This window comes from Sinocyclocheilus grahami, unplaced genomic scaffold (genome assembly GCF_001515645.1).
Source record: "Sinocyclocheilus grahami isolate Dianchi unplaced genomic scaffold, SAMN03320097.WGS_v1.1 scaffold25.1, whole genome shotgun sequence".
Classification (NCBI taxonomy): Eukaryota; Metazoa; Chordata; class Actinopteri; order Cypriniformes; family Cyprinidae; genus Sinocyclocheilus; species Sinocyclocheilus grahami.
In genome coordinates this window covers 65,671-81,673 of record NW_015505204.1, presented here as the reverse complement: position 1 = coordinate 81,673, position 16,003 = coordinate 65,671, and the positions used below count along the sequence as shown (strand labels likewise).

General features: G+C 39.9%; 1 protein-coding gene across 1 annotated transcript; it reads left to right on the top strand.

Moving 5' to 3' along the window:
* The first annotated feature begins 997 nt into the window (after window positions 1–997).
* Window positions 998–15,721, top strand: LOC107563489 (probable G-protein coupled receptor 158). The gene is made up of 12 exons (XM_016248379.1): window positions 998–1,103; window positions 1,183–2,423; window positions 2,848–2,956; window positions 5,999–6,095; window positions 6,778–6,977; window positions 7,211–7,279; window positions 8,151–8,260; window positions 8,600–8,838; window positions 9,962–10,100; window positions 10,181–10,283; window positions 10,913–11,062; window positions 11,678–15,721. Exons 2-12 carry the CDS (start codon window positions 1,528–1,530, stop codon window positions 15,293–15,295), a joined length of 5,730 nt encoding a protein of 1,909 aa, XP_016103865.1. The 5' UTR covers window positions 998–1,103; window positions 1,183–1,527; the 3' UTR covers window positions 15,296–15,721.
* The last annotated feature ends 282 nt before the right edge of the window (window positions 15,722–16,003 follow it).

Here is a 16,003-nt window from a genome sequence, read left to right as displayed (position 1 = left end):
TTAAAATCACCGTACGGTATGTATATGCATATTAAAAGGAATATAGAGATAAAATACAATTAATGTTTACATTCTCCCATTGTTCTGTGGTAAAGACTTTTCATTTGTGCTGTATTTGTGAAATGCAATTTCATTGATGGACCGAATGATGTCGCTGTACACAAACATTTACACATGCCCATAGAGCCCTTTAAAACCTGCCATCTCACATCACAAAGAGCGGATTTTATTAGTTATGGAAAATGTGTTTTCACAGTATGTTATCTGAGAAATAGTACATGCATTGACAACATCCTCTCCCATTAAATGCACACAATATTGTTGATCATATCTGAACACACCACACATATTCATCCATAAAAAACATTTACACAGTTTAGGTTTTGACAACTGTGTGCATGCATATAGATGCACATATAAGTGTATAAAGGGATACACACAGCCACCTCTGCAGTCCTGAGTGGGGGTGGGGCCCCACAGGAATGAGAGTTGAATCTCAGAACCCTGTTGCCATGGCACCAAAACAAGGATTCGCCTGCATTACCCAGTATGATTGGATTTGTCTGAATCATCTTTCTCTCACACACACACACACACACACAGACACATCTGTCAGACGTTCATTCATGTAGTACACATGTGGAGCATGTTTTCTTCTTCCTTTACTTTTTTAATTTCCCTGATTGTTGCACAAAACGTTGGCAGTTCAAAACGCAATTTGTCTATCAGAGATTAACATTTCAGTGCACTTTATCTGCCAAGCAGATGCATACTTGTAAACCTCTGCATGCACATATTCACAGATGCACAAAGTCGCACACACATACACAGTCCATAAAAGACCACTCATGACTGACTCAGTCGGAGCGTGTTGGGTTAATCCACAAAGCGGTGAGATTCTGATACATACCCCAACAGAGAGGATTACCCTCCCATCCTCTCATCCATCAGCCCAACCTCATGCACATACACTCATCATAACAATCCAACATTAACAGATGTGCCACTCTCAGCACTCGCCACTACTGGGAGATTGGGAGAGGGAGCGAGAGAGATGGGTGAGAGGGAGAGATTTACAGGACGGCTGGAGAGTAAGTGAAGAGGTAAGCAGAGAGCAAAACGGGATATTCCGCATGTTGTCGGTTTCTTGTTATCTCTGTTTCTCACTACAGTTTCTTGCAGGCCGATTAACTCCACACTGGCTGGAAATCAAAGTCTTCGTGGTCTCAGCAGCATTACATCTAGGGTGGACCTGAACAACTGACTGCAGGAGTTTGTCAGTCTGTGTATGAATGCACACTTTTTTGTGTGTGAAATCAAGATGCTGTTGGCAGCAAAGTGAGGTTGCACTCTAACTATCATCACTAACACCTGTCAATCGGTTAACAAAAAGAGGAGAGGAGAAACAAAGCCAGGTATAGAGAAGACATGGAGGCCTGCGCTTTGAAAGCATCTTTCAGGATGTGAGAAAACACGAATCTGATCTATTCCTTCACAAAAAGCATTGGAGGAGCAGTTGCTATAAGGATGGGCCGGTGTGCTGGTCTGCTGCCTCTACTGCTGCTACTTCCTAGCCTGCTTTCTGCTCAGCTCACCACTGTGTCTGAACTTGAGGACACCTCCAGCTTGGAGTTCCCCCCAACTCCTTGTCTTACTGACCCAAATACAACAGCAGGGAAGAGCTTGTCTTCTAGTGCTCTACCCACCAGTCCGGCTCCAGTAAAAGTGAGCACAGAGGAGGACCGGTCTGCCACAGAGAACTACCTCTACACTGGCAATTCATCCTCTTTGGTTGCCTCTACCTGTACACAGAGTTTCCAGTTGCCTGTTCGATTGGGATCTCCACCTAGAAACCTTCTCCCTCTCTTGCACCAAGCCATAGCGTCTCTGACCAATGCTGCCAACTTTCTCAACCTGATATTCCAAGCCAGTGAGCTGAGAGAAACGAGTGTACGAGAGGATATCGAGTGGTACCATGCACTGGTGCGGGCCATGCTCGAAGGGGACAGGCCAAGCCTGGTCAGACGAGCTTTTCTAACATTCGACGCTGACCCCACGATCCAACGGCCCCAACTGGTGCTCCGTGCCTCCAAAGGCACAACCCAGGACATTCTCCTGCAGGACCTGACATCTGCCTGGAGCAGCTTCCGTCCTCCGGCTCCTGACCAAAGCTGGTTTGATACGTTTAAGTCTAGCTCTCCACCCCACCATGCCTTGTCTAAACGGGTTCTTCTAAATGACTTAAGAACCCTAGACACTCCCAAGTGGGCACGTGGGGATAGTTATGTAATCAATAGCAGCGGGGTTCAGTGGGGTGAAGCCCCTTTTCTTGAGTGCGTTGATGGCTGTTTTTTGCCAGGGTGGTTACTCAGTCTGTCAATGCCATTTTATGGGTTGAAGCCAGACCTCAGCCCAGAGTTCAGGTCAGTGCACTTTCTTCTTGAAGTGGTTTCTCATTTTTGTGTGCTCAAGTTTTTGTACTAATAACATCTTTCAAAACATCTCTTTCTCTTGAAGGGACAGTTCACCTAAAAACGGACATTCTGTCAATCATTCATTCATTATTCACCTTGATTACTTTCTGTTGAATACAAAAGATCAACTGTTTTTGTCCATACAATGAATAAGAACCATTCTAAAAAGTAACCCCTGACTTTCATGTTATGGACAAAAAAATATATCTTCTTTTGTATTTCACATAAGAAAGGAAGTCATTGGGTTTGGAATGGCCAAATTCAATTCAAACATCAGGCCTTATTCAATTAATTGCATTACTTCTTTCAAGTCTTCCATCATTACTGCTATTTTGTTGTCATTACTGTATTTTTGTTGTCTCTCTGTTGGTAGGGGTGTGATCCGTGTCGACGTCAACATCCAGGGATTCAATTTGGATCAGTGTGCCAGTGGAGACTTCTGGTTTGCAAACACACATCAGTGTAATCGGACCAGCATGGAGGTGAGTGTACACTGACCTCATATTCAATTCTTCCATATAGGACTTACAGCAGGCACCTCACTGGGCTTAATTCCAATATCAAGTCTACTTTACAATAAGGCTCCATTTCTTAACATTATTTAAAGGGATATAGTAAAAATGAAAACTCGGTCATCACTTACCTACCCTGACATCATTCCAAACCTTTAAGACTTTCATTTTTCTGCGGAACATAAAAATATATATTTTGAAGAATATATCAGTGTTTAGGTGCCAATATAGTATTAGTATATTTAGAAATGAACATAACATAGATTAATAAAATGCTGCAGGATTGTTAGTTCATCGTGCTTTCACTGTCATAAAAGTTGTTGTTACATTGTACACTCTTCTATACATGGTCAGGATGAAATGTTAGTATTGCTTGGAATAAGAAACACAGATCAACTTTAACCCACAATGAATACATCAATATATTAAAGGCTGTTTGTGCTTGGGTGGATTTCACTTACCAGAGCCAAGCAGGGCCAAAACACTTTCAGAGATCCACTCAAAACTCTTGCCACTAAATTGGATTAACTATTCTTTTAACTTTAAAACTACACACTATTTTATAATGCCTGTTGCCTTCAGATCTGGCATCTCTCTGGATATTAAGTTTGAAATCTGTCTATGCATCACCTGCTTTACTTTTTTATTTTCCTGGACTGTTATATACGTTTTCCATTTCCTGTTTTCCATCATCATCCTCCCACTTTCATCCAGACCTTCTATTTAAAGATGTGAGCACTGGGTGCAGGATGATCTGAAGGATTAGGTTGATAATCCTGTGATGCTCACACACCACAAAACCCTCACCCAACTCTGACCCCCTTCCATATAGCCCCCTTTCACAAGACCCCCCACCCCCCATCATCCCGTCCTACTAGAGCACAAGCTCACAGGTGTTGGCAGGTTAAGCAACGGCAGGATTTGGCACACTGAATGAATTTAATGAGAATTGAGTTGATCCGCCTATAAATGAAAGGAGCACATTAATAGAACAGTGTCATGATGATGCATTAATTGCATGAAACATTAGATTGGCATGATGCATGCCATGCATATTTTTAAGGTTACATTTGATGTTGGACACAAACTCTGTTTATTGTGTTTATTTAAACAGACATTAAGTACAATGACAGAGAGAAGAATGAGTGTTGGTTTTAATTAAGAATTATTTGATACTGTAAAGATCTGTAAAATGTTGTTGTATATAAATGTATAGTTTCACAGACTATTACATGGCAGACACAGTTTCAACAAACAGTACAATAAATACAAACATTTAAAGAAATAATTCACCCAGAAATTCTGTCATAACACCAAGTTGTTCCAAACCGGTATGAGTTTCTTTCTTCTGTTGAAAACAAAAGAAGATATTTGAAGATTGTTGATAACCAAACAGTTGCTGGTCCCCATTGACTTTTATATTCAACAGAAGAAAGAAACTCATACAAGTTGTTTGGAACAACTTGGTGTTGAGGAAATTATGACAGAATTTTCATTTTTGGGTGAACTATTTCTTAAACCAATTTAAATTAATAAGAAAGTCTAAACAATTTCAACAAATTCCCATGAGTCAGTCACTGTAAAATGTGCATATATGCAAAATATTACTCCTTTTTAAGAATCAACAAAATGATTTTAACAAATAGAGACTGAAAAGAGACATATATTTTAATTGATTCCTAATTGCTCCTCTTCACGAGAATACTATCCTATTATAAATAAGATTCTTGTTCTTAAGTTCTTCGCCTGATTAAATAATGGTAAAATTACATAAAGAATATAACATAAATGTAGTATGTGAACAGTGCTGGATTTCCCTGAATAAAAAGATAAAGCTCTGTCAATAGAGGTATTACCCCTCCATTTAGGATTTAGCTTAGATTAACTCAAGAGTGAGTCTGATGTGTGGGTCAGCCGACTCTCACAGATAAACCGCTGATGAGAGACTGCACATGCAATTAATGGCAGAAAGCAGAGAGAACACAATCAAACACAATTGCTGGCAGAAACATCAGGGTTGATTTCCCCTTCCTGAGAGCAAGGCATTTGCTTAAAGGGGTCATATGATGTTGCTAAAAATAACATTATTTTGTGTATTTGGTGTAATGAAATGTGTTTATGCGGTATAAAGTAAAAAAAACACATTATTTTCCACATACTGTACATTATTGTTTCTCCTCTATGCCCCGCCTTTCTGAAACGCGTCGATTTTTACAAAGCTCATCGGTCTGAAAAGCGAGGTGTGCTCTGATTGGCCAGCTATCCAGTGTGTTGTGATTGGCCGAATACCTCAAGCGTGTGACGGAAATGTTACGACCCTACCATACTGTGATGCCTTGTCGTTTCGCTTTCACAACGAAACACACAGCGGGCTTGAGTGAGCGGCGGCTGGTGGGCTGGTGGGCTGGTGGGCTTGAGAACGGCGTGGCCGGTGGGCTTGTGGCAACCCCATGTGACGACCCCGGGCTGGACTCGTCCACGGTGAAAGCCCATCCGGTGATCCACAGCGCGAAGTTGATGTATTTCCTCAGTGACCAGCACGGATCAGCTCCAGACATGATGAAGCGATATCGTCCTCTTTTGGAAGGCCAAACAAAGTAGTTTCACAACGAAACACAAAGTAGTTTCACAACGAAACACACAGCGTCTTCAGGACATGGCAGCAACAATACTACAGCGAGAATAAAAGTTACGCCTTCTTTCTTTGCGTGAACATTTTGATGGTGTTATGCAAATCTCCCCACATTGTGACATAGACATGTGGGGGCGTGTTAGAATGAGACGTTTTAGGTAGGCGTGGCTGACTCTTAAATTTTATAAAGAATATCTCTTTGGATTTGAGACTTTAGTCTTTGCAACTTTACAGATCTTCTTTATGCACCAAGGGCTTGTAACACTCCAAAGAGAAAGGAAAAATTGAAATCGCATCATATGACCCCTTTAAGTTACCGCTCAAGGTAAACAGCTGAGCAGACTCATGACTTCATGTCTCTTTCTTTCTCATCCTCTCAGTGTGAGTCCATCCCACAACAGGGCTTCCGGATGGGTCAGTACTGCTGCCGATGTAAAAAGGGCTACTACAGTCCAAATCCAGACATAGAAAACAAAAGTAAGAATCTTGAAACAATCAAAAATCAATCGCACAGAAACAGCATTCAGTCTTATTTTATTTGTTAATATATAACTAACATGATGCCATATGATAGTATCTGAAATAATGTTTAAACTTAAGTTATTTGTAGTTTTGATAATTAAGCTGTATGATTACTATAGGTGAAAGTTTGTTTAAAATTAAATGTTAAAAATTAAAATTAAAATCAACAAATACATTGCTATCACTGACTGTCAAGTTCAGCTGCAATTTAGATTTTATTTGTTTATTTTTTATTAATGATTGGGCAAGAGTCAAAGTTATAGTAGAAAGGCAGTAAAACGTTAGCTTTGACATATTTTTGTACACTATTTTTTTCTGTTTTCTCTGGGACGAGTGACAATAAGTGAATGATTAATGCTTAAACTAATGGTTAAACTATTGTACTCATAATTTCATAATTAAGCTTTCTTATTATTATAGGTGAAAGTATTCATTTAAAATTAAATGTTAATTATTAAATTAAAATCAAGAACTGCATGGCAATCCCTGACTGTAAAGTTCAGCTTCTATTTATTTATTTAAATATATTATTATTATTTTATTTAAAATTGTAATTAATTTAAAATGTTTTTTATATTAAGGATTTTTTATTATTATTATTATTAAGATAAAGAAATTATGATATATGGTGTTACAGGGAATGGTACCCGAGCTTGTTACCCAGAGGTCCCTGTGTGTCTGCCCTGTTGGCCCGGCTGTGATGAGTGCGAAGATGGAGCCCCGTGTTGGGTGCAGGAAGACTGGCTCCTGAGGACGGGCGTCCTGGCTGTGCAGGGCCTCTTCATGGTCCTTGTTCTTATCAGCATGCTGGTGGCATATCAGTGCAGGAGAACCAAGGTAAGTTTTTAGCACTCGATTTATTAAGCAAATAGGCTATATATATATATATATATATATATATACACATCTTAGATTTCATGGTATATCTTGCTATGTGATTTCAAACACACTCTCAAACAGGTCCCACAGGTGCAAAAACTTCATGCATGCTTGACAGCTTCAGTAATTTCACCTCGGCTTCCCCTCTCCACTTCTCACCATTTTCTTCTCTCCATCTTTCTATCTCTCAGCGGATCCGATCATCCGGGCTTTTGCTGCTGGAGATGATCCTGTGTGGCTCTCTGTTGCTTTACTTCCCAGTGAGTGTGGGATTCAAATCTTCTTTTCAGATTATTGGACTACAGTTGAAATCATCATGGCTGGGTCGCACTTAGGAGGCAGAAAATGATCAGGAAATTACACACTTTATGGCTACTAGAGAGTTAACCAACTGCAATAACAAAATAACATCTAACAAATGAACTATATTAGTAATTATGCTCCAAATGTGAATTAGGATATAAGTGAGGTTATTATGCTAATGCCGCAAATCACACATTTAAGACAGCAGTGCCTTCTCTAATAATTAATAACATTCAAAACTAGGCAATTGCTAAAAGTTTGGGTCAGTAAGAAGTTTACTTAGTAAGACTTATTTAGCAAAGATGCATTCATTTGATCACATTTATAATGTTTTAAATGATTTCTATTTCAAATAAATGCTGTTCCTTCTCTTTCTATTCAAAAAATTCCAAAAAATGTCACAGTCTTCTTCTTATTAATATTGAAAACGGTTGTGCTTAATATTTTGGTTTCCACCAATGATTTCTGAAGGATCGTGTGACACTGAAAATCCAGCTTTGCATCACAGGAATAAATTACATTTTAAAATATATTAAACTGGAAAACAGTTATTTTAAATTGTAATAATATTTCACAATATTACTGTTTTTACTGCATTTTTGATCAAATACATGCAGCCTTGGTGAGCATAAGAGACGTCTTTCAAAAACATAAAAAATTACCCCAAACTTGGTGTAGTTCACACATAGCATTTGATAATTTAATTATCTTCATGTTGTCAAGAAAATGGCATAAGTTTAATAATATAATGAGAGAATTATTATTATTTTATAAGAATTGTATACCTTTCACCAATAATTTCAGCTCCTTCTTTGACTGTGTTTTCAGGTCTTCATTTTATACTTCAAACCCAGCACTTTCCGCTGTATTCTACTGCGTTGGGTCCGTCTGCTTGGCTTCGCCATTGTTTACGGAACTCTGATGCTCAAGATGTACCGGTGTGTAGCACTTCAGTCCTGCCAGCCTTCCCTTCCAATTCACTTGCACATCTCTCAGATGAAATGTTGCATAATAAGACACTATTCTCATAGCATTTAAAGATTCCCTCAGTAATTGTATATAATATTTCATAATATTCCTCCATGAGTTGACCCATTCCATGTAAAATAAATAAGTTTTTATTAGACTACAAATGAGTTCACTTATTTTGTTATGTTTTTTTTTTTAAATTAGGGAAAATTTGACTGCACCTAGAATTCTATAATCTGTTGGGGGAAAAAAGCAACCTAATTAAACTCCCATAATGAATCAGCCTACACGGTTACGTGTGCTTCCAGGGTTCTGAGGGTGTTCCTGTCACGTACGGCCCAGAGAGTGCCATACATTACTACCACAGGTGTGCTGAGGATGCTGGGAGTTATAGTGCTTACTGTCAGCTGGTTCCTGTGTGCGTGGACCGTGGGCGTCCTGCAGAACCGAGACCGGAATGTTCCACTGCTGATCATTTCCACCACCTCAGAAGGACAAGGCTTCAATGTGTGCGACCTGGACCGGTGGGACTACATGATGGCTGTGGGTGAGTGATGTCATTTTTGACTGGTGGAAGTAGTCCATTGGTTTTCTTGGGTGTCTGGCAGAGAGATTAATTGAAATTGGGGCACATTAGTAGATCAGACAAATGAAAGGATGAATGGTCCTGGATAATTTAATGTTCTTTGAAGCATTTAGCTGATGATTTGAACACTGTTAACTGTTGTCATTTGATATGATTCAGCATTAACCTACCATACTAATAACATACCACAATAAATAATAATAATGTTACTGCTATAATGTCATAAATTAGACTAAGTAAATGAGGGACTGACCTGAAATGACACCAGGAGATAAAATAGATTTACACAATCATTCCGGCACATTCAGAATCAAAGACAGCTTACACAAAAAACCTTGCATTTACTGTGACACTAGCCTATAGTACATAACACTGTATATTTTATTCCTTCTTGTCTTGATTTGTAACTCATATTTATGTTGTTCATAAATAACTTTATCTTTGATTTTGTCAAGGGTAAATTATGTGATACTTAATTGTTTGGTCTGGATGTGTTCGATTTTTCAAAAACACAATCATATAAAATAGTCATTAACTTAAACACATCCCTTCGATGATGAATGTTTTAAATGTCTACGTTAAAATCATTTCAATATTTTTGTAGGGCTCAAAGTTACAGCTGGTGTAACTGTCTGAAAATCTTAATTTTAAGTAATTAATTGATTATTTATTTATCAAATAAAAAAAATCTCATTTAAAGACTATTGTTGGGAAAAACGTGCCATGTACAAAATCAAAACTATTTTCGTGTGACAAGAAAACCATAAAACAGGAAATTATATCACAGAGACAACTTCTATTAACTGTCATAACCATGCCAAGGCCAGTCTATTATTTTATAAATTATATATTTTTATCTTGAAAAAAGCAACATTAGTTCATATCAAATGGAGTAACCTTAAGAAAACTTGATATTTATGTTGTAAAAAATAGAAACGAAAAAAAAAAACATTGTTTTTGCACCATTTTTCCTCATAAAAAGGACAAAGAAATGACAAAACATTTCACTTCCTTATGTGTACATTTCTGTATGTGTCAAATAAAACCTTTAAAGTTAAAAAATTGTTGTTTTTTTCTCTGTCAGCGGAGCTGTTATTTCTGTGCTGGGGCAGTTTCCTGTGCAGTGCAGTGAAGACGGTACCTTCAGCATTTCATGAACCACGTTACATGAGCATCGCTATCCATAATGAGCTACTGCTCTCCTCAATGTTTCATCTTCTCAGGTGGGGGAATAAAGTTGTTCTGATTTAAAACTAATCATAAGAGGCTGTTCTATTGACTTCTTTGTCCTTGTCACTTTCAGATTCGCTAGACCATCAATTCATCCTGACTGGATGCTCTTGCTGTTCTTCACTCACACGCATGTAACAATTACTGTAACACTCGGCCTGCTTTTTGTACCTAAGGTACTGTCTATCATTGTTTAATATTGCAATGTTATTTTAACCTTTTTTTACTTTAGCCTTTTCAATGACATCCAATTGCAGTAGGTGAATAAGTACTGGCATAAAGTTAGGTGTCTAAATAACACATTAAACACCTCCTGCGTCCTACTTCACATACTATAATGTCCTAAATATCATGCCAGATTAGAATTAAATGATAGTATATTGCAAATAGTTCACCAAAGGTGCCCTGATGATACATTTTTTGATGAATTTTTGAAGTGTGCATCTATGCATGCTCTGTTGGCTAATATTTCCCAAACGCATGTGCATAGCTGAAGAAGAGGAGTTTGTGACAGTTCACTTTCAAAATTTTGGAAGGATTTTGAAATTTTGAAAAGGAACACAAATTTGAAGCTTTATGAAACACTCAAAAGTATGTACATTTCTATCAGAGTACATACATAAATATTACATACATACATATTTTCAATAAATAGCATAAGTATTAAAAATGGATGCAGCCTCTATCTATTTATCAAGTACTTTCTGATAAACTTAAAGTTGCATCAGATTGTAGGGCCCACATTTCTCACATTTATGTTATGTAGGCTGTTCCAAGTAAAAATCAGCATCGGTGTCTGTTGCAGTTTCTCCACATGTCACGGCCTGGCCAAGAGGAAATAGCTGCAGAGGTATATGAGGATGAGGTGGACTTGCGACGCTCATGTTCTTACCTCAACAGTAGTTTCAACTCTAACTGCTGGAGTGACCACAGCCTGGACGCTGATGACATTCGGGTAAAACACCTTGCCCTGCAGCAGCCCTACTAACTCACACATGCTCACACTTCCATATTACGAAAATCACACACACTGTATACTGACAATGTATACTTATGAATGAAATAAAAAGCATTAATTTGACCTTTTCATTCACAGTAAATTAGTAAATTAACTAATATAAACTAAGTCTAAACTCCAATTTAACCTTTCATAAACATTAACTAAACATAATAAAATAATGACAAGATAAATGGAGCTAGGTTTCTGCAATATAACTTACATAATTTAGCTTTTTGCCTTCATTTTATGGGAAAGACTGTAGCAAGTGGTGAGAGAGAGGGGGAATGGGATTGGGACATGACCCAGGTTAGACTCTAACCTGGTTCCCCATGAGCCAACATGGCCTGAGCAATTTTATTATTAAAAATCGACTTCAAAATAATTACAGAATTATTACCGATGTTAGCCTTCTCCTCCTCCTCTGCCTTTATTTGCCCTGTTTTGAAATATTTCCCTCTAACTTGGTGCCTTTTGAACATCATGTGTTGGACATACCATCACAAAAACCATCCCACTGTATTGCTCCCTCCAACTTTCCTCAACTGAAACCCTTTTTCTCCTCTGCACCAGGATGAGCTGAAGAAACTGTACTCTCAGCTGGAAGTCCACAAGACCAAGAGGATGGCAAACAGTAATCCCCACCTTCCAAAAAAGCGCAGCTCTCGCCTCAGTATTGGACGGTCCCTTATAAAACGGATCAGTGAGATCCCAGACAGTTTAAGCAGGCAATGCAGTCGTGAAGATAAGGATGTCAATGCTGCAATAGGAACTATAACCCGATCAGGATCTTATTACAAAAGTAATCAAACCACAAGCATTAACAAGATGACTGAAACTTTAATGCAGCCCTCTCCCAAGCTACAGAAGTCCCATAGTGCCTATGATTGTACCCCAGAACGAGAGGTCTCCCTATTAAACTCCTCGATAAGAAGCACTGAGAAAAGGGTTTCACTGCATTCTGACTCAGGTTCCATCAATGCAACACTGCTGGTCTGCAAGTCTGCCAGTGCCCACAATCTATCGGTAGACACTAACCTTCTACTTCCAGAGCCCACCAGGTTTCAAAAGTCACTTAGTGTCATAGAACGCAATGACCATCGCTCTGTGACTTCTTGTAGGAGCACTGAAAATGTGTCACTTTCTGGCAAAACTGCCCCAGCAGAAAAGCCCCAGCCAACTGTGGATGTTGATATAAAGAGGCAGACTTCAAGTGCCTTGCTCTCTGAGTCATTTGACAAGGCCGAGGTCTGCCCGTGGGAGGTTTCAGAGGAACTGCCAGCAAACAAGAATCAAAAACATGTCACATATTCTATTTCAAACCAAGAAGAACCCAAATCACCCGGTGGTACCTCGTCACCAACGCTGTTATATGTTTGTCCATGGGAATTCTTGCCACCTCCTACTCCTCCTGCAACAGAAATTGGGAATGGTATACAGTCAGATGTTGATTCCACAAAACCTAAGCCTCCGATCTCCTGTAGTGCTCCAGGGTCGCCACATACAATCTCTGGCAAGCCAAAGGACTTTCGGGTTTTCTCTTTCCGCTCCACTACCCAAAGTCTCCTTGCAGCAAAGGGCATTGAGGAAGTTGGAATAAGTATGAGCAGAGAAAAAAGCCTACAAGACAGTAATGTTAAGGAGGGAACACTACAGAAATCCCTGTCCACATCCATGAGATTGTCCCCAGGCAGTGCAGCTTCAGACAAGCGTACCCCGCAGACACACAGACGGGCTATGACTACCATAGGCACAAAACCTTGCCTTGTCAAACAAATAGCAATACGGCTGCCATCTACTGATTCTCCTGAAAGGAGCCCCAAACATACTGCTCCAGTTCACATCTGTCCATGGGAGTCAGAGGAGGTGATCTTGGAGGTCAAGAAGCAGAATGTGAACGACAGTGTATTACAAAGACAATACAGTGGCAACCAAGCACTATCTGTGACAGTAAGTAATGATGTCTTCAACCCCCCTGAGTTCCAACTTAAATCATCATTGGCTGTTCCTAATACAGAAGTGTGTCCATGGGATGTCCCAAAACCTTTTCATCAAACCAGCATTTCTGATGTGTGTCCTTGGGAAGTTGTGGAAGTAGAGCAATTGCAAACCAAGAGCATACATACTGATGTCTGTCCTTGGGAAACCGATGGTGACCCATCAAGAGTCACTGAAGACAATATATGTAATACGAATGTTGAAGACCCTATGTCTGAAGACACCCAGAAGCAGGTAAATGTGAAGCCTGAAGCATGCTCTTCCGTACTTGACACAAATATCTCTCAGGCTAGACAGGGATCGATCAAAACCCCTAGTGACACAATAAAACCTGGTGAAAGGGTAATTTATGTTAATGCAAAACAAAGTCCAGTAGACCAAGAACTTGCTCAGGAAGATGCAGGTTCAGGGGAAACAAGTCATAAACTGAAACAAGAAGAAAGTGATTTTCATGAACCACCCCCACCTGTAACTGACGGAAGTCCTTGGGAGTCTGAGCCAAACACAAAAGATGCTATAAGACAGTCTTTAAAAGAGCCAATGATTAAGAAAGCAACTGCTTGTCCGTCGGAAGCAGAGGATTCTGAGAAGTCAAAAGAGAGGCAGGGTTATACGAACAAGGGACCAATAAAAGTAGATCAAAAACAAGAAAATGTTCATGTAAATGTGTGTTCATGGGAAACAAGTGAGTCTGTGAAGACCACACCGAAACAAGAAAGTGTCTGTGGAGAAGTCTGTCCATGGGAGACAATTGAATCAGTCAAGAACTTACAGAAGCAAGAAGGTCATGAAAATGTTTGCCCTTGGGAAACAGAAGAGATAACAAAGACCTTGCAGAAACAAGAAAGTGTTCGTACCGATATTTGTCCATGGGACACAGGTGAGCCAGTCAAGACCTTGCAGAAACAAGATAGTATTCGTGCAGATGTTTGTCCATGGGAGACAGGAGAGCCAGTCAAGACTTTGCAGAAACAAGAAAGTATCTGTGCAGATATTTGTCCTTGGGAGACAAGAGAACCAACAAAAACAATGCAGAAACAAGACAGTGTTCTTGCAGATGTCTGTCCTTGGGAGACAGGTGAGCCAGTCAAGACCTTGCAGAAGCAAGAAAGTGTCCATGTAGATGTTTGTCCTTGGGAGACAGGTGAGCCAGTCAAGACCTTGCAGAAGCAAGAAAGTGTCAATGTAGATGTTTGTCCTTGGGAGACAGGTCAGCCAGTCAAGACCTTGCAGAAGCAAGAAAGTGTCCATGCAGATGTCTGTCCATGGGAAACAGGTGAGCCAGTAAAGACTTTGCAGAAGCAAGAAAGTGTCCATGTAGATGTTTGCCCTTGGGAGACAGGAGAGCCAACAAAGGCCTTGCAGAATCAAGATAGTGTTCTTGCAGATGTTTGTCCATGGGTAACAGGTGAGCCAGTAAAGACCTTGCAGAACCAAGAAAGTGTCCATGCAGATGTCTGTCCATGGGAGACAGGTGAGCCAGTCAAAACCTTGCAGAAGCAAGAAAGTGTCTCTGTAGATGTCTGTCCTTGGGAGACAGGAGAACCAACAAAGGCCTTGCAGAAACAAGATAGTGTTCTTGCAGATGTCTGTCCATGGGAGACAGGTGAGCCAGTCAAAACCTTGCAGAAGCAAGAAAGTGTCTCTGTAGATGTCTGTCCTTGGGAGACAGGAGAACCAACAAAGGCCTTGCAGAAACAAGATAGTGTTCTTGCAGATGTCTGTCCATGGGAGACAGGTGTGCCAGTGAAGACCTTGCAAAAACAAGAAAGTGTCAACTCAGATGTCTGTCCGTGGGAGGCAAAACAATCACTCAAACAATCTGTGCCACAAGACTGCACTCATGCTGTCCCATCGAAAAGGCAAGACAGTGCTCAAGACTCTGTCTGTCCCAGAGAAAATGACATGGGAACACCACCAACAACAGAAAGCAGCACAAATCAAACTGTCCCAGATAGAAGTGAGTTACACCCTTCAGACACATGCACACAGACAACAGAAGAGATGAGAGTTAACCCTCCTTTGGCTTGGCATGATGCATTGTGCCCTTGGGAAATGGGAGGGGGCAGACAAGAATCTATAACCATGCATGATAATTCAGATGTCTTCACTTGGGAGGAGACAATACCAGAGGAAGATGACGGTGATGCAGAAACTGCTGCAGAGGCCTTCATCTTCCCTCCAGACTTGTGAACTGTGAGGGCAGTATCACTGTGCTTTATATAGCTTGAAAGACTTGTTTTGACAAAATGGATCACTGGTCACACTTTTCAGCTTTATTCAGAATGCCACTCCAATGTCATCAGCACACTTCACAGACTGTTATTTAAGAAAGGATTGCACCTACTGTATGGCAGCTTTCTCTTTCCTCAGCTTACTAAACCATATCTAAAAACTGATATCAAGACAGACTGCTCTCCTGTGCATATTCCCCTTTGGCCTTACATTATCACAAACCCCCTGTTTAATTTGGTATTGTTTTGTGTGTATTTGTGTTTATATGGCTATGTAGATTATATTGTCAGTAAAACCTGCATCATCAATATACCCTGGGTGGAACATTTAGAAAGTTCGATTTCACACATTGTCAGTCAAAAAACATTGCAAGTTAAAGGGGACATCGGATGCAAAATTCACTTTTACATGGTGTTTGCATATAAATGTGTCGTAGCAGTGTGTGGACACAACCACCCTACAATGATAAAAATCCATCCACTCCTTTTTTTTAATCCCCCAAAAAACTAAACAGTCTCAATTATGAAGCCATTTTGATTTTCTGAGCAGTATGACCCCGCCCACGACCGCTGATGGACTGTCCCGTATAGAGAATGTGAAGCTGAAGTTGAGTTCTGGGAAAATGCTTTGTTTATCCACCATACTTGGAGGATCACCTTTCCACTA